At 45.9% G+C, this 18,150-nt stretch overlaps 1 protein-coding gene across 1 annotated transcript; it reads right to left on the reverse strand.

The window, feature by feature from the left end:
• Nucleotides 1–6,169: 6,169 nt before the first annotated feature.
• Nucleotides 6,170–12,644, reverse strand: LOC146783050 (uncharacterized). Its single transcript, XM_085639795.1, has one exon. It carries the CDS (start codon nt 12,353–12,355, stop codon nt 6,818–6,820), a length of 5,538 nt encoding a protein of 1,845 aa, XP_085495921.1. The 5' UTR covers nt 12,356–12,644; the 3' UTR covers nt 6,170–6,817.
• Nucleotides 12,645–18,150: the final 5,506 nt, after the last annotated feature.

The raw sequence follows: 18,150 nt of genomic DNA on the forward strand, positions 1-18,150 counted from the left end.
CACATCCAGTCCCTGGCCTCTCTCCAGACCACAGAGCGATGGTCACTTCTGTGCAGGTTGTAATTAGGATTCTATAGGAGTATGTGTTTCTGAAGCAGAGAGCGAGTAAGAAAAATAAAATAAAAGAGGCCATTTTGAAGTGAAGGAGTCAAAACTAAGTACACGTAGCAGAAAACAGCAAATGAATTAAATAAACAAGCGCAGCTGCTAAAGCGAGCGGACAGCGTCGCAAATCAATTAAATAAACAAGCGCGGCCGTAAAAGTGAAAGCGACCCGCACTGCAAATTAATTCAATAAACAAGCACGGTCGCTAAAGTGAAAGGGTACCGCACTGCAAATAATAAAAAAAAAATATATATATTGCTCTTAGCCACGATAAAGTAAACTGTGTAGCATGACCAGTAAAGGGTCCAGTCCTTATGGGCAGTAATAAATGGAGACAAGGCAGTACCAAGGAAAGACTAAAAAGCCTATTTACCAAACAGAAGCCGCATTTAAGGACAATGACAGAAAGCCAATGACAAATATGGGCAGAGAGTGGACGAGGCTTCCACAACATACTCGATTACAGCATGCCTCGCAGAGCGAGCAGTGCATGCGCGCTGCCGCCAGGCTCGACCTAAAAAGGGAATGAAAAATGAACCAAAAAACTACAGAGACTGCACTCTTGGAGTGCGATGGCCAGATTTTGGTTAAATACTGCGCAAACTAGTTGACTGGGCAAATGAGAGGGAAGTAATAAGCTTGCACCAAACAGTGTTCGGGCCCAGCTTCTCTACCATCAATAATATTACTGCTCGAACACTACTAGCCCACTACGCCACTGACAGCCACCGTACTTTGCATGCTTGTTACATAGATTATAGCACAGCTTTCAGTACAATCAAATGCACTCACCTGTAGAAAAATACTGCAGGATCGGGAAATTGGTCATCACCATCACTGCTTCACTTTATCGTGGCGTTACATGAAAAAATATGACTGTAAATCAAAGTGTCTAAGAAAAACATCATGTCACCTAAAATACCAACAAAGAACAGACTAAAACAAGGCTTTATTTTGGCTCCGCTGCTCTCCCATTCTCTCTGTTTACCTGTGCAACTAGATAGTGCAGATGGTCTTCCACCAAAAAAGGGATTACTCTTTTAGCCTATGCAAATTTCGTAGCAATATTTTCATTAACAGCTAAAGGTCTCCAGTACCAGTTATCAAGACTTTACAAATACAATATTATGAACGGTCTCATGGTTCACTAATCAAAATCTAAGGTAATGTGCTTTGGGAAATGCAGCAAGCAACAATCATCAATGAAAACTGGTAATGTAATCATTGATAAAGTAAGGAACGACAAGTACCTACGTGTATTCTTTGATGAAAGACTAAAGTGGATGCTGCCCATCCATTAAAAGAAATGCAAGGCAGAAATAATTACCGAACCCATCCAACGGTTCCCAGGAACTATGAAGGAAGGGTGGTCGATCAGTCGATCAACAGATTAAATGCAAAAACTAGACCATTAGTTCTTAACGGATCGTCTGTTTTCTATACCAAAATAATAATCGATAGGAGCACAATATTTATGGAAGCCATCAGTTCACTGCTTGACCTATGGCCCGCGACTTCACAAATTAAGCTACGCCTGGATTCAAATCTGTCATCGCTGTGGGTGCATCACACCTCAGCCAAACTAAATAATATCTGTGAATGAAGCAGGGCAAACACCGATACACTACAGTGGCTAATCCTGGAAGAGCTAAAAACAAAGAGCTTTAGGAAAAGTAGGATTGGATCTTCAAAGAGGTGGATCTTCGGAAGAGGCGTGGTGCCGTGGCCAGGGCGACTGACTCCGGAATCTGGGGATCACGGTTCGATCCCCAGCGCCGGCGGCAGATTAGCCCAGCACCATGTGACTCTGGGCAACAGCTTGCTTAATCTTCCTGACGGCCCCCCAACGCCTAGAGACCCTTACGGGCGAGTCTTAGCGCTTTACAAATGTGGATTATTATTATTATAAAAATAACTGAAGAACAAAAACTACCACAATTAACTAATCTTGTTAGGATGCCAAGAAGTGCATGCAACAGATTAATAAGAAAAATACCCTTGGGAAATAGACGTGAAATACAAACATATAGATCCGATTTTAGATTCCTATTTTACTTTAAGGCATCTGTCCATCAGCTCATATTTGGAAGGCTCTATAAAAATGAAATTCTTACTATTCAGACTATTTATATATTAATTTTCCAGTGTGCTGGAATCATTGGATGCATCCTGTGAGGTTATAGAAAAAAATCAATAGGGCTCAATATCTGTCTTAATCCATAATAATTAAAATTACGAAAAAAAATATTCACAAAAATCCAACATGAGGACAGTGGACGAGGCTATAAAGCTTTGGTGTAATACACATCTAATTATTTTATTAGAAAACTTTAGAAAGTTCATTTTCAAGCATATTTACATCTTAAATAAGCTACTAAGATGTTTTACTGTGTGACGATTTTATCCTGCATCTTAATTACTGACTTGCACTCAATGTATTTTAAAGGGACGTTGATTTTAAATTTAACTTGAATACTGATTAATACAATACATTTTATTCTTTGACTACTAAAAAAAAACATAAGGGCAAACAGTAAATATCAATCTTCTTATATTTAAATATTTGAAAATGTGTAATACTGATCTTTAAGAACACTCAATTAATTATTCCAGTATGTTGTCAATGAACTATTACCATTATACGTGAAAGTATAACTTCTAATCTTGACGGATACAAAGAGCTCAAAGGAAAACAGGAGTGAGGAGGAGAGAAAAAGGGAGAGACTTCTCTGAAAGCAAATACCAAAGTAATCTCACCTGCAAAAGAGATTCACAGTAGAATAATGTGACAACAGACACCATGATAAAGGAGGTAAGTAAATGTATATCCCCTCATTTCTATACATTGTGCAGAGTGGCACGTTTACTTATTACGAAAAACACTTCCACAAGGCCTACAACTACTTTGTGGCAGGCTAGACACAAATGGTGCTTTTGGGCTGTCCACTAATAACTGCAAAGCAAATCACAAAATATCCCAATGTGACCAACCTTTCTTTCAGATGCCTTGAGGGCAGTCCTGTGGGGCTCCACTAGCAAAAGCTGGTGAACACTCACAAACATGTAGGTTTGCTGGCATCAGCTAAACACCTGCAAGAAGTTTTCTGCACAAATACATTAACTCCTACCAGGCGACTGAATAAATGTGTTTTTGGGGTGGAAACAAGTCCAAAACTGATGGGGGTCCAGTAGTATGAGAGATTTACAAGGGAAAGGTTTGCGCGTGAAATAAAGAATTAACAATTGGTAAGTGCAAATCCCATTTTGTATTATACATGCATAAATCTACCTTTGCTGCTCCTGCATACTGACGTGCACAGATATATAGCAGGGATATATCCTTCTGACAAAGTCTGAGATGCATTCTGTATACAGAAGTATGTTTAAGGGAGCACATTTCTAAGTTCACCTCTAGACAGTCTGCGATTTGGGCCTGTGAAAGCAGAGCTAAACAGCAAGGACATTCTCAGATTCAGATTAGAGGTAACACACCGCGTAACTTTTCCCTGTGTTCCCAACACCATTCCACAAATATCTGTTTAACTCTCAAATGAAAACCTTCAATATCCTACTCTTTATCCGTTTGATTCTTCTAGATTTGAGCGCTCCTCGTATCTCTGCCGTCAAGGAGCTCGCTGTGCTCATTGTCTGCCGAGACCCTTGATAGGACTATTCACATCACTGAACCAAAGAAGGTCATTTGAGCAAACGGGTCCTGCACATCTACGCGGATTAGCCATGAACCATTTAAGAAATCACCTTCCGTTTACCTTGATTTGTCCATCAATCTTGCCTCCTGACAAAACTCACCTTCAATGTCTGTTCACTTGTACTGCTATTCAACTTGGATTTCTGAACATCACCGGTGTATTGCCTTTCTTTCACCCATTATGCTTAATTGAGCTGCTGTATTAGGATCAGGTGTACTGCCATTCTTAAAATGGAGACAGAGCCAAAGCAAACAATCCTTCAGGGGACATCCAGCTGTAGATTCACAATAACAAGACCAGGGATTCATTGTTCATGATAAATCCTCCAATGTCACCCATCTGGAAAATCTCATCAGTACTGAGATCCAAAAGATTTCTGTGGAGTATAAACTAAACTCAGGCTTCTATTTTAAAATGGAGTAGTTTAGGCATCTTAAGAGTTTCTCTTTTACACTATAGAGGTCTGCTCCGATGAAGAATTCTGTAACACTACCCTTCGGGATCTGGTAACATTCTCATTAAAAATCATTCAGCTTGTATTATCATTTTTTCATCAGGTTTAACTCAGCAGGAATAGTTTTCGTAGAAAGGCAGCTGCAACCTACCATCACCATCACCAGGTGATGAAGGATTTATGTTTTCAATAGGGTTTATTTTTGTTGCATGGATTCGTATGAATACTCTGCTGGGGATTAAGGGGACTAGAAAGTTACGTGAAACATCCTGTCAAAAAGGATGCCAACTACATGACTTGAACAAAAGGCACTTTACTGGAAACCCAACTCTCTGATTGGGCACACTCATAACCCTTGTCATTCTAAAATTCAGATCCTTTGATCGCACAGCGTGTGCAGTGGCTCCCCACACCAGCTAATCACCCAAGATAGAACGAACCCTTTGTAAGGCTGAAAGCAGGAATCTGGACCATCAAACGCTACTTCAAATGTTTGATAAACCCATCCATTTTCTACATTAAATTTATACAAAACACTGCCACTTTACCCTTCGCCCACAAAATTTGTAACATGCTACGAGGAAGAAATCCATAACTCATGGTTAAACCATTTTTAGATACAGCTTCTCAACATTACTTAAGATATAGATGCAACACAGAGATACAGAAAGAAATAAAATAGACTGGGTGACTACCATGGCTTATGAGAAAGCCTCTGATGACTTACACGACAGAGGGATGTAAAACGTGCATAAATGTACTGCACAGCCATTTCAGTACTCAAAAATGACAGTCAAACAGCACCTAGGATTACAGACTGTTGTTCTTCACCATCAAATACGGCAGAAGCAAAGGGTCACTCAAGTCACCCACCATTCCACGACAATGACCTGGAGGACCCGCACCTTTACACCAGGCCCTCATTATGAGTGGTTGCTTCTTTTCCGACTCCCACTTCTATTTCGGTAAGCTTCACAAGCACAAGTTACATGTTTTGTAATAATTACGTAATCCCCAGAATTCACCGTGGAAAATGCCTACTTATACATTCAGATGTTGGAGTTGGTGGCTCCAGAATCTGCATGTTAGTTCCTATAATAAATGGCTTTACTTGTGCCAGGCTGTCATTATTGCACCCAATAATTACAATGCTGTGGTTATTCGATGTTGCTGGGTGTAATAGTTACTCCTAACCCCACCAGGGCTGGTGCAATCATGAATCAGGAGAGAGGTGTGATTGGACAAGAGAGGCATGGGCAGCAGAGGAGATATGAATTTGTTTATTCTGCCCCAACAATCTTTCTTTTCAACTCCACACACTGCTTTCACTTCCCTCTTGCAGTGCCTTTGCTGGTCCTGCCTATGGGCTCTGGGCGACAATAAAAACATCCAGGACAGCATGTCAAAATGTACAGAGAGCCCCAATCTCACAGAAACTCTATTTTCTAGCACAAGTTTATGCCATTGGAGAAATCCCCCCTCCCCAAAGGAAACCTTCTATTTTGGGTAGAGAGATATTGAGGGGCTTAATATTAAATCAGAGTTTGTTATCAAACATTTATTATGCTCTGGAGTCTGATAGTATTAAGCCAGGGAATAAGCTAGAGTACCTATCGCTCTCCACCTGAGCATGTCAGAAGAGGTGGGTGAGCTCTGACAGATGAACTGCATGACTTCCTACAAATGTGCAATGGGAGTGCACCAACTAATGCAGCTACAAACTGCCTTTTAATTCTGATAAGCTTTAAACTGCTTTCAGAATTGGTCACAGTTTCAAAGCAAATGTGGTGCATTCTGCACTGTAACGATTGGTGCCTTTCTCATTCCTCTTTCATTTCAGAAACAAGTCTTGTTTTGTCACATTAAGTAGAAAGAAACATCTTACTGCAAGAGACAAACTGTTTTCAATGTTTTATATTTGTGATATGACCACAACTCTGAGATACCATTTCACGGAAATATCCCCATAAAACAGAAAAATATACAGCTCCTGACAAGAGATCATACATTTGGTTCTGAGGCTTATGTGGTTCAACAAGGAACAAACCAAGTCTTTTTATGGGCAAAGTTCCCAAAGGGTATACACTCAGTAATCTAGTGCAACTTCTGCAAGTACTTGCTTGCACCGGAAGAGAACCACAGCCTTAACCATGATGGCATACCGTGTTTGCAGCGGGCTCACATGCTCTGGATTGACAGAATACTGTTCAAGAGAGTAATGTACGGAGAGATTAGAACCGCACACAAACCCAATAAAACCTACTTTAACAGTGTCATCTAAAAGGGATCCAGCGGAATGCCCAGCAGCCTTCGAAGGCTTCTCATATTCTCAAAAACACGAAAGAAATTTGAACTGTCTGTCCAGATCAGACATTTACCAGACTTTCTTCTACTGTGAACACTGTTTCTTCTCAAATTAATTTACTTTTGGATCGTCAAGAAATGCACTGGTGTTCAAAGCTATCCTTCATCTTGATGCTTTTGGAATATGGGACACTGTTTTATCCAGTCTTAACTCTCTGGAGTTGGTTATAGATATGCCTGTGGTTAAGAAAGCTGTTTACAACGCTCCCTCCATTGAGACTTGCTTATAGACGAATCTGTGCCTGATGGAAAAGACATGTGAGGCAATGGCTGGTTGCTACTTTTCTGTGTGGACTTTTTCCTGTGTTGCGAGGAAAGAGGTGGGTGCAATCTTGTCTTTTCAAGTGGAGGCTGTGTATCACTAAGGGATGAAAGCACACGGGTTGTTGTATATGCACACTGGCTACTGTCCTGTGAGAACTTTTGGTTAGCCCCTTCTAGTGAACAGTGCTTCTTAGACTGACGTCTTGTCTTCAGGCAAGGGAGGCTAGTGTTCTGAGACAATTTAGATGATGCGTTATCCTTTAACAAAAGAGAGTGAATCCAAGCCTTTGGAGAATTTATGGAATTTTTGTTTGCCCGTTTTAGTGGGGAATGATTCTTAGAAGAAAATAGATAACAGGACCAGTCAGTCCTCTCTGTTGAAGAGTGGCCACTAGTCCTCTCTGTTGAAGAGTGGTCACTATCCATGGAAAATGGCAAGTGCTGTATGTCCTTCAGGGATGGGATACTGGACTTGGCTGAAAGTATCAATTCCTGTTTTGTCTTCACTGGAGAGTGGTGTAGAACTGAAGACCTACTTCTTGAGCACAAGATTCGCTTTGAAGAATGACTCCTTGATTGCAGGGACCGTCTTCTCAAACGCAGAGACCGACTGCTTGAGCGTAGAGACCGACTCCTCGAGCGCAGGGACCGACTCCTCGAGCGCAGGGACCGACTCCTCGAGCGCAGGGACCGACTCCTCGAGCGCAGGGACCGACTCCTCGAGCGCAGGGACCGACTCCTCGAGCGCAGGGACCGACTCCTCGAGCGCAGGGACCGACCCCTCGAGCGCAGGGACCGACCCCTCGAGCGCAGGGACCGACTCCTCGAGCGCAGGGACCGACTCCTCGAGCGCAGGGACCGACTCCTCGAGCGCAGGGACCGACTCCTCGAGCGCAGGGACCGACTCCTCGAGCGCAGGGACCGACTCCTCGAACCCCGAGACCCACTCCTCGAACGCAGAGACCGACTCCTCGAACGCAGAGACCGACTCCTCGAACGCAGAGACCGACTCCTCGAACACAGAGACCGACTCCTCGAACGCAGAGACCGACTCCTCGAACGCAGAGACCGACTCCTCGAACGCCGCGACCGACTCCTCGAACGCCGTGACCGACTCCTCGAACGCCGTGACAGACTCCTCGAACGCCGTGACAGACTCCTCGAACGCCGTGACAGACTCCTCGAACGCCGTGACAGACTCCTCGAACGCCGTGACAGACTCCTCGAACGCCGTGACAGACTCCTCGAACGCCGTGACCGACTCCTCGAACGCCGAGACCGACTCCTCGAACGCCGAGACCGACTCCTCGAATGCTGAGACCGACTCCTCGAATGCCGAGATAAACCTCTGAAGCAAGGAGAGAGATTCCTCAACCGAGTCAAACAGCTAGAATGCTTACTTGGTGTCAGACGGCTGTGCCTTCTTCGTGGAGAGCTTAATGAAGGTGATCTGCTCCTACTTCTCGACTTGAGACAGTTATCTGCATCTGGCCACAAAATTTGCATCTCCTTTTTGATCTTCTCCATGAAGGAGTCTATGTCTTCATCACCCCCACAGGGTTGAGAGCAGTGCTCCTGAACCTTGTTAACATCATGTGTGGTCCGTAGGCCATCCACCTTTTCTACTTTTGAAGTACATAATACATCCTGACTTTTAAAGCTAAAATTAGCCAAGACAGAGTCCTTCTGTAAAGTGTAGGGTGTGCGTTGAGTAGCACTGAGAGGGGCACAAGGATTCCAGACATCTTGGATGGGAACAGCCTCACTAGGGCTGGGGGCACTGTGGTTACGAATTGGAACCACAAAGGGGGTTCCTTCAGAAGAATAAGGATCACTCACTGATGCTGAAGGAACACTGGGTGGAAAGTCATCTGTCAATTCATCACCCCCACGGGGTTGAGAACAGTGCTCCTGAGCCATGTTAACATCATGTGTAGTCTGTAGACCATCCAGCTTTTCTACATTTGAAGTACATAATACATCCTGACTTTTAAAGCTAAAATTAGCCAAGACAGAGTCCTTCTGTAAAGTGACAGCCTCAGCAGGTCTGGGGGCACCTTGATTATGAATTGGAACCACAAAGGGGGTTCCTTCAGAAGAATAAGGACCACTAACTGATGCTGAAGGAACACTGGATGGAAAGTCATCTGTCAATTCATCACCCCCACAGGGTTGACAACAGTGCTCCTGAGCCATGTTAACATCATGTGTAGTCCGTAGGCCATCCAGCTTTTCTACATTTGAAGTACAGAATACATCCGGACTTCTAAAGCTAAAATTAGCCAAGACAGAGTCCTTCTGTAAAGTGTAGGGTGTGCGTTGAGTAGCACTGAGAGGAGCACAAGGATACTGGACATCGTGGGTGGGAACAGCCTCAGCACCGTGATTACGAATTGGAACCACAAAGGGGTTTCCTTCAGAAGAATAAGGACCACTAACTGATGCTGAAAGTCCACTGGATGGAAAGACATCTGTCAATATAAAGGGAGCTTGGACCATCATTACTGGTGGGGATGGTCTCAATCTGTCCTTTTGCTGAGGTATTTGGGGATTACAGGGCACCTGATAAGATACTGGAGACTCCTGTGGATACACTGGTGGTTTAGGAAGAGTATGTGGATTAGCTAGTTGGCCATGAATTACTACAGGGGACATAGGTGGCACTGGGTGTTGCACTGAGAAACCCTGTGAATGTGCCGGTGGGCCGGAGAACTCATGCTTTGGCGTAGAGGTCGGCATGAAGTACCTCTGTTGGAGTGGTGGTGATTCATTGTTATCCATCGCAGGTATACGGAGTATGGGAGGGAACACTGGAAGCCCTGATATGTGCAAGTGTGGCCCGGGAGGCCTTAGTTGGGGCATAGAAAGAAATGGAGGGGGGCCTGGAAATTTCTGTGGCATTGGCAGAGGTTGCTGAAGCATCTGTAAAGGCAGAAGTGGTGCATACGAGACCACAGAAAACCGTGGTTTAGATTTGGATGCAACAGGAGACATCGGGGATGGCATAGAGTCCACTGGGAATTGCTTTGGGGGTGCTGGTTCCTTATGCGGCACTGTGAAACTCTGTGGAGTTCTGCAAGGCCGAAGAAAGGCCCATTGGTGTTCCTTCACGTTATCTTCTTTTGTGGGTTCAGCCTCTGGCGATTCTGGTTTGGGGGTCTCTCCTTTCTGATGTTTAGCCACTGGAATGTCTTTTGGGAGCTTGGCATTTAGAGTCTCTGCTTTTTGGGCTCCTGCCTTTGGTCGTACTGCTTTTGTGGGCACTGCCTTTGGCCCTTCTGCTTCTGAGGCCTTTGCCTTTAGGACTTTCACCTTTAGATAATCTGATACTGGAGCTTCTGCTTTTTGAGTCTTAGTCCTCAGTGTCTCTACTTTCACCTTCTCATTCTTTAGAATATTTGATTTTGAGAGTTTTGTCTTTTGTGTTTCTACTTTCAGGAATTCTGATTTTTGAGGCTCTACTTTTGAGAGCCATACATTAGGAGTCTCTGCTTTTATGGGCTCTTTCTTTGAGGAACCTAGTTTTGAAGATTCCATTTTGATGGAGCCGTGCTTCTGTTGAATCATGTTCTCCACCTCTCCCCGCTCTCGTAGTCGATTCCGCTTCTTCCCATTGTTCCTCCTTCTAATATGAGGCTTAAGTATCTTGTCACCTTTTGATGGATTCTTTTTCACTAAGTGTCCTTTCCCTTGCTTCGGGGGTGACATAAAACACCCTGGGAATTTAGATGAGGGTGGTGGTGGCTTATGCGGAACTGTGGGTTTGTAAGGCCGAAAAAAGCCCTGTTGGTGCACCAGAGACACTGATTGCAGCTGAGATTTCACTTGTAGGCCTTCCTTCACGTTAACTCCTTTTTTCCCTTGCTTCGGGGGTAGCATATGCGGCATTGTGGGTCTGTAAGGCCGAAAAAAGCCCTGCTGGTTCACCAGAGACACTGATGGCAGCTGAGATTTCACTTGTAGGCCTCCCTGCACGTTAACTCCTTTTGGGAGTTCTGCCTGTGGAGATTTTGATTTGGGGGTCACTGCTTTCTGACATTTAGCCATTGGATTGTGCTTTGAGAGCTCTGCATTCATAGGCTCTGCTTTTTGGGCCCCTGCCTGCGGTAGTCCTGTTTTTGTGGATCCTACATTACGCCTTTCTGCTTCTGGGGCCCTTACTTTTGGGACTTTCTCATTTGGAAGAGCTGAAGTTGGAACCTCCGATTTTGGATTCTTAGTACTCAACTCTGCTTTCACCTTCTGATTCTTTAGAATCTTTGCTTTTGGGAGTTCTGTCTTTGGTGGTTCTACTTTCTGGAAAACTGCTTTTGGAGACTCTACTTTTGAGAGCCCTGTCGTAGGAGGCTCTGCTTTCATGGGATCTTTTTTTGCCAAACTTAGCTTTGAAAGTTCCATCTTCACAGGGCCTTGCTCCAGTTGAGTTATGTCCTTCAGCTCTTCCTGCTCTTGTAGTTGATGCTGCTCCTTCCCATTGATCTCCCCTTCATCTTTTGATGGTTTGGACTCCTTTGTTTTCACACTGTGTCCTTCCCGTTGCACACAGTTTCCTTTAACCAGTTCGCAAGTTTCTTTTCCATGACATGGTTTCCGGTTTTTCAACAAACTCGCTCTATCAGTACCAAAGCCTCCTCTTCCAGTTGCACAGCTTCCTCTATTGGGCATGCAATCTCCTCTCTTCTCTTGCTTCGGTCCGCAGTTTCCTTGCTTCGGCCCAATGGGTCCACTGTCTCCTTGGTTGGAACCCCAGTTTCCTTGGTTGAGACCCCAGTTTCCTTGACCGGGACCCCAGTTTCCTCGGCCAGTGCCAAAGACTCCTCTGCAAGTGCCAAAGTCTCCACGGCCAGTGCCAAAGTCTCCTCGGCCAGAGCCAAAGTCTCCTCGGCCAGAGCCAAAGTCTCCTCTGACAGGGTCAAAGTCTCCTCGGCCAGAGCCAAAGTTTCCTCGGCCAGGGCCAAAGTCTTCACGGCCAGAGTTAAAGTCTCCACGGCCTGAGTTAAAGTCTCCACGGCCAGGGCCAAAGTCTCCTCGGAAAGAGCCAAAGTCTCCTCGCCCAGGGCCAAAGCCTCCTAGGCTGGGACCAGAGTCTCCTTGCCTGGGACCCCAGTTTATTTCCTGAGAACCGTATCCTCCGGGTCTATGCCCCCAGTCTCTTCCCCTGATCATGTGCTCTCCTCGCCCGGGACCTTGGGTATGCCAGTCAGGTCCATGGCCGCCCCTCCCGGGTATAAAGGCTCCTTGCACACAGTCACTGGGTATAGGATTGAAGCCTCCTTGTGCCCCGGGGATGCTGTTCCCTCGCAGGAGTTCATAGTTTCCTTGTCTTGGATCGTGTACTCCTCCCCAAGGTCTACAAGCCCCCATGGTGGGCCCACAGATCCCTGGGCCGGGCACATGGCCGCCTGGGCCGGGCATGTGGCCTCCGGGCCCTGTCACGTGGCCTCCGGGCCCGAACATGCGTAGACCCCAGCCAGGCCCCTGTTCCTCGAAGCTGGGACGGTGCAGCTGGTCGCTCCCAGGCCAGCGCCACACCCTCTTGCCCTGGGGCGAGGGCACGTCGCCCAGGCTGGCAGTCCAGTCTCCCCCTCCCTTCCGAGTCAGCAGGAGTGGCACCCCACACCGGAACCGGCCACAAGCCTGAGCCCGAGGGCCATGGACGTGAGATTCCTCCTGTTGTTTCAGACCCACTTCCCACTCCAGCAGCCTCCAAGAACCGAAGGCAGGGAGGGCCAATCGGAGGAGGCGGTCACAGTGATCGACAAGCAGAGGAGCCAGTAGAGGAAGGGCTTGTGGCTCGACTGACTCGATAAAGCATACGATTGGACAAAAACACCTAGACCCGACCCGGAAGACATAGGCGTTTGCGCTCCGGAAGTCATGAGCCAGCCGCCTGCGGCCCGCAGCTTCAGCATCACTGGGCCTGGGCTCTGTGGGAGCGTGGGCCCGGGGCCGGGCGGCTGCAGCGTTTCACACCGGCGACCACGGGCCTCACCATGGGTGGGACCCGAAGCAGCGACCATCTGTGAACGGGAACCCTGGCGGCCTCCTAGGCACGCATCCGAAGAAGGATCATGCAAGCGGGGGCCACAGACATAGATATAGGACTACGCCCTGTTATTACGTCTCTGGGCTTCTGTTTACAAGATATTACATTCTTTAGGATTTCCCAACGGTGTAAATATGTATTTTATTCCTGTACTTAGTTTTTTGTGTGTTAGCCCCCTCTTTTAGGTCTCGCCTTGCAAACACAGCGCGAAAGCGCTGTCGTCAGCGAAATCTATTGTTGCTGACTTGCCTCGGAAGTGGGACAGGAGATGGGCACACGCAAGGCTTTTGGCGGATTTGAGCCTGTGTACGCGCACGTGAACACGCACGTCCACACACGCGATGTGCACATCTCCTGTCCCCCTTCCAACCACATGCCAGCCCCTTTGGAGCGGCCCGCTGCAAGACGGGCCGCTCAGAATACCAAAAGGACACTGTGCCTCGATCAGGCACCAACAATAGCCCACACGGAGCCCCCCAGCCCTTCTTCCCTCACTGGGCTGCTTTCCGGGGGGGCTACTCCTGGCGGCTGCAGCACTTCTCTTGCGGGGCTTCCCTGCACTCCAGGGAGCACCGCGCTGCCGTGGGCAGCCTCGGCCGCCGCAGTCTTCACCCGGGCTCCCTCCTGGGACCCGGGGCTTCTCTCCACTCTGGCCGCCACCGCGGTGCTCTCCCTTCAGCATGGGAGCCCCGCGTTAGCACGGCACACCGGTTTCTCTTTTTGCCGGAGCAGGCCCCGCCCACGTCCCCAGGCACGGGCGCCTGACTTCCGGTTTGTTAGCGTCCAGGACTGAAGACTAGTTAAGTTTTGGGACGTGTAGTCAGTCCAACTTGTGAACTACAGATCTCATAATGCAAAGAAAGCGACCCGGCCTGGCGAGCTTCTCATTCATGAAGCCGTGAAGCTTGAGCGATCTGTTGACGCAGCGGCATTGGGCAGCTCGGTCGCGGTTTTTCAATGTGCCTTGATATACGCTCAAAATATAAACACATTTTTTCGTATAAATGTTTGCGGACGTCTCCCCTTCACATAAGTATGAACTAACTGGCGTTTTGTGTAAATGGCAGGGGAGGCTCTGCACCGATAAAAGTGAAACATTCCTGAATTTCGAAACAGTAAGTACAGAGTCTTCAATCAGATTCTGCTTGTAGCCAGATGAACACATTTTTAACTATTCCTATTATGTTACTGAGCTTTGGGGTTACCTTAGCCCCCACGCCTCCTCCCCATCTTCACCTCAGTGGCCCCCCACTAAACGCATGCTAGTTTATCAAACCTTACTTGTAAATTACCCATGGGACACTTCTGGCTGGAGATTGCCCGGCAGATTATCTGAACTGTGTGCCGAATCTCATTAGTTAGTCAACAAGCATTGCCTTTTCAACGCCAAGAATGTCCAACATTCACATTGAACTCCTCGTCCAGCCCACGTTGTAATTGCTGATTGGCTTATTTGACCTGACCCCGTGAACTTCCTTCTCTATATACTCTACTGACCTTTGCCTTGATTTGTTCGGTTAACTGACCTACATGCTGTTGACCTTTCACCTCACGCTGATTGGCAGCTCATTTCCTGCTGTATTTCATTTCCTTAAGAGTCCTCCTTCAACACTCTGTCAAGCGGCAGACTAAAAAGCATCAATCCATCCCGTAGTGAGTGGCAGGCTCTTGCCTTCCTTTCTAAATCACCACCTATACTGTCTGCGACCGACTGGGCCTGAAATCGTCATTCTAAAGGTCGGAGCCTCCTTTTAATGTGTCTGTGTTGAAAGTTGACCTGCTGGCCCTGTTTTGCCTTGAGCTTATACATACATGATTGTTTAGCTGCCAAATGACGCAATGTAACAGACTATGCCTTCAATCATGACTTTTCAGACAGCATAACTTTACACACTTGAATTCATAGTCCTTGCCTAAAACAGGAAATGGAAACCGCATGGCCCAGAATGCAATGCACAGCACACAATGGACGAATGAGAGTGTTACATATGACATGGAGTGAGTATTTATGAAGCAGAAAAGTATCTGATACATTTGTGGAATTTTGCATTGATTAAAATTGTTTGTTTACTCTAGCCATATCTTTGATTATTAAATTTAAATTACCGGTATACAAAAAATAGTGTATTACACTCAATATTGTTATTCTGCATAGCACTCTGCTGTCATCCTAGATGATGTAATTTAAATTAATGTTATGCAAAAATATTGTTTTCTACTCACAATGGGACCCTGTACAGCACTAACAGCGCTATGATGCCTTTTGGCAAGGTTTGCGCTATGCAAATATTTACCTCCCTCCCTCCTTCCACGGTGTTGGCTCGTGATCTATGGAAGTGATGAGAAGGAATTACACCCACTCCGTTGCCCCCAAAACTGCACTTTTATAGCCCTTATTTGTGTACATCTGCCCCGCCGGATGTGTGCTATGCGTTGACGTCTCAAAATTTCCCCTAATATTTCTATAAGTGATAGAGAAAGTTTAGAATACACATTTTCGTATGGGTTTCATTTTTCATAACTTCTTTGTTCATTTAACATCCTTTCATTTTTCCATCCTGCCTCTCCAAAGTAGATATTCCGTCATATCTTATTGATGAGAATCTACATGGTCAGGGCAGTATGGACACATAAAATAAAACGACACGCTCATGCCTGAAAAAATAAACAAGCATTTGCAATGCAATAGGTCTTGCATTACTGAAAGTTTGAGCTAGTGGCGTTGCTTTACTACTTGCAACACCAATAGCTCAAACTTTCAGTAATGCGAGACCTATTGCATTGCAAATGCTTGTTTTTATTTTACTTTTTAACTATCCCAATTATATTTGTAACATGTAAATATGTAAATCCTCTTATGTAACGTACTTGGGGGCATATTATCAAGACAGGCGAAAAAATTATCGCCGCTTTAGCGGCAGAAAACTGCCGCTTAAACGGCGATAATGGGCTTGATAATATGCTCTATGGAATTCCAATTGAAGCTCAGGTTAGATGTCCTTCACATCTAACATGGCAGTTTTCTGACGCTAAAGCGGCGATAATTTTATCACTTGTCTTGATAATATGCCCCTTGGTTCTATTGTAAAGCGCTGTGACACCTTTGGGTAAAGTCTGCGCCAAATAAAAATGACTTAAATAAATAAAGCGCCTGGCTACCCATCAGGGTCTCCCAGCGCTAACAGCTGAAGGAGCTGATGCTATTTCCTTGGCACTTTGAACAATTGCAGACTGGTACAGCAAAGAGATCTCGGTCGTAAGAGGTGAGAATTTTCTGAGTCAGTCTAGAGCCCTTTTGGTACGTCACTTGAGCCATGCACAATGCCTTAAAATGAATTATTTTATTCACTGGCAACCAGTGCAGAATAGCTAGCGCCTGAGAGATAGAATGACATCTAGGCATTTTCAGCAGCAGACTTGCTGCTGTGTTTTGGATAACTTGTGGTCTTTTAACGATCGCCATGGGGCTACCCAAGTACAGAGTGTTCAATAGTCTACTCGGGGTATGACTAATCCCAGCACCACCATCCTTATCGCGTATTCTGGTAGCCATCTCAGTATTTTTCTCACGGTCCTTAGCAAGCCAAAGCAGTTGTAAGCTTATTTGCGTGATTTGCTGTTGACAACATGTTATACAGTTATACCCCCAAAAGGTTTAGAGGTAGGTTGGTTGCCAAGAAAGTCGGGCCAATTAAGATCTAGCCACATCCCTGGGTTATTTCCCACCACCATCACCTCTGTTTTTTCCCACTGAGTTTTAACCTGCTTGCTGCCATCCAATCTACCACTTCCTTAAGGCAATTATTTAGATGGTTGGATGTCTTCTCAGTTTGGAGGGGGAGGTGATGATCAGTGTGTCCTCAGCATTTGATATTGAAGTGAAACCATTAGCTTGTATGATTTTAGTCAATGAGAGGATACAGGTTAAACAGGGTGGGGCTTAGTGAGGATCCCTGCGAGACTCCATACATTAACTTGTAGTTTTCCCACTGTATCTCTTCCACACATACTTGAAACAATCTATTATAGAGACATCTGTATCTAGTTTAGACCAGTTCCATTTTAATTTGGAATGACCAGGAACATTTACTTTACCACAGGTACTCCACACCTGAAAAATTATGTTTGTGGTCAGACCATATGATTTCTAAAATGTCTTCTACCACAAGTTCAGTTAGGTTGGGAGACTATAGGGTCTATTAAATGGCCATGCTTGTGAGTGGGGGCTATAACTAGTATATTTAGTTCAAGCGCTGCAAGATCCATTATAACATTTTTGGATACTTCGCAGTCGGTCTTTTCCAGGCCAGGTGCAAGTTTAAAACTCCCATCACAGTAAAATTTGCTGAGTGAAGACTATGTTCAGTGACACCATCAGGAAGAGCGTGTATAAACTGTGTGGCCGGGCAAGTGTGGGGGCAATATGTTAAAAGACCTGAAAAAGTACAGGTCGGGGTAAGATCTAGAGCATGAGTACTCACAAACATTTTTCCAGGGGCTGGAAAGTTTGGTCTTTGGTGTGACCGAGGGCTGTACTGATGCCAGCACAGAGGGTGGGCGTAAAATTGGTGTAAGGATAGCAAAGTATGTACATCTAGTGGCTAAACTCAATTTCACAATGTATAACCAGAAAACCTGAGATGAATCCCAGCTTCCCCACTTGACCAAATTGTGTGATCCAGGGCAATTGTTTTATTTCAATTTCCCACCTTTTTCTTCATTATCACATATAAGAGAACCTCAAACTACATGACTTCAGGATGCATGCTGTACAAAACCTTCTCTTGTGTTTGGATGTTGTGGAGAGGTGTGGCTCACTGGTTAGAGGCGGCTGACCCGTAAGCAGAGAATCGGCCAGGGACCAGGGTTCAATTCCCGACGCGGCAGGGTCGTGGACCAGGGTCAAAACGGACTCGATAATTCTCGCCTCGGTACCTACTCTAACCAGGAACACACTCGGCAACTCTGGGCATTAAGCTTGCCTCATCTCTACAACGGCCCCCCACAGACGCCGGGGATGCCTGGTTTCACCTTGGAGATACCCAGAAAGGGACCATCTCACAGGGAAAACCAGGACGGGTTCCCCAGCGGTCTTCAGCGCCAGGATACTCCATGGAGTCACAGTGCGCTTTACAAGTACACCCACATTTACATGTAATCACTAATGGCATTGTTGTCAGGGGGAGGGGGGGGGGGGGGGGGAGTA

Source organism: Triturus cristatus, chromosome 12 (genome assembly GCF_964204655.1).
Source record: "Triturus cristatus chromosome 12, aTriCri1.1, whole genome shotgun sequence".
Classification (NCBI taxonomy): Eukaryota; Metazoa; Chordata; class Amphibia; order Caudata; family Salamandridae; genus Triturus; species Triturus cristatus.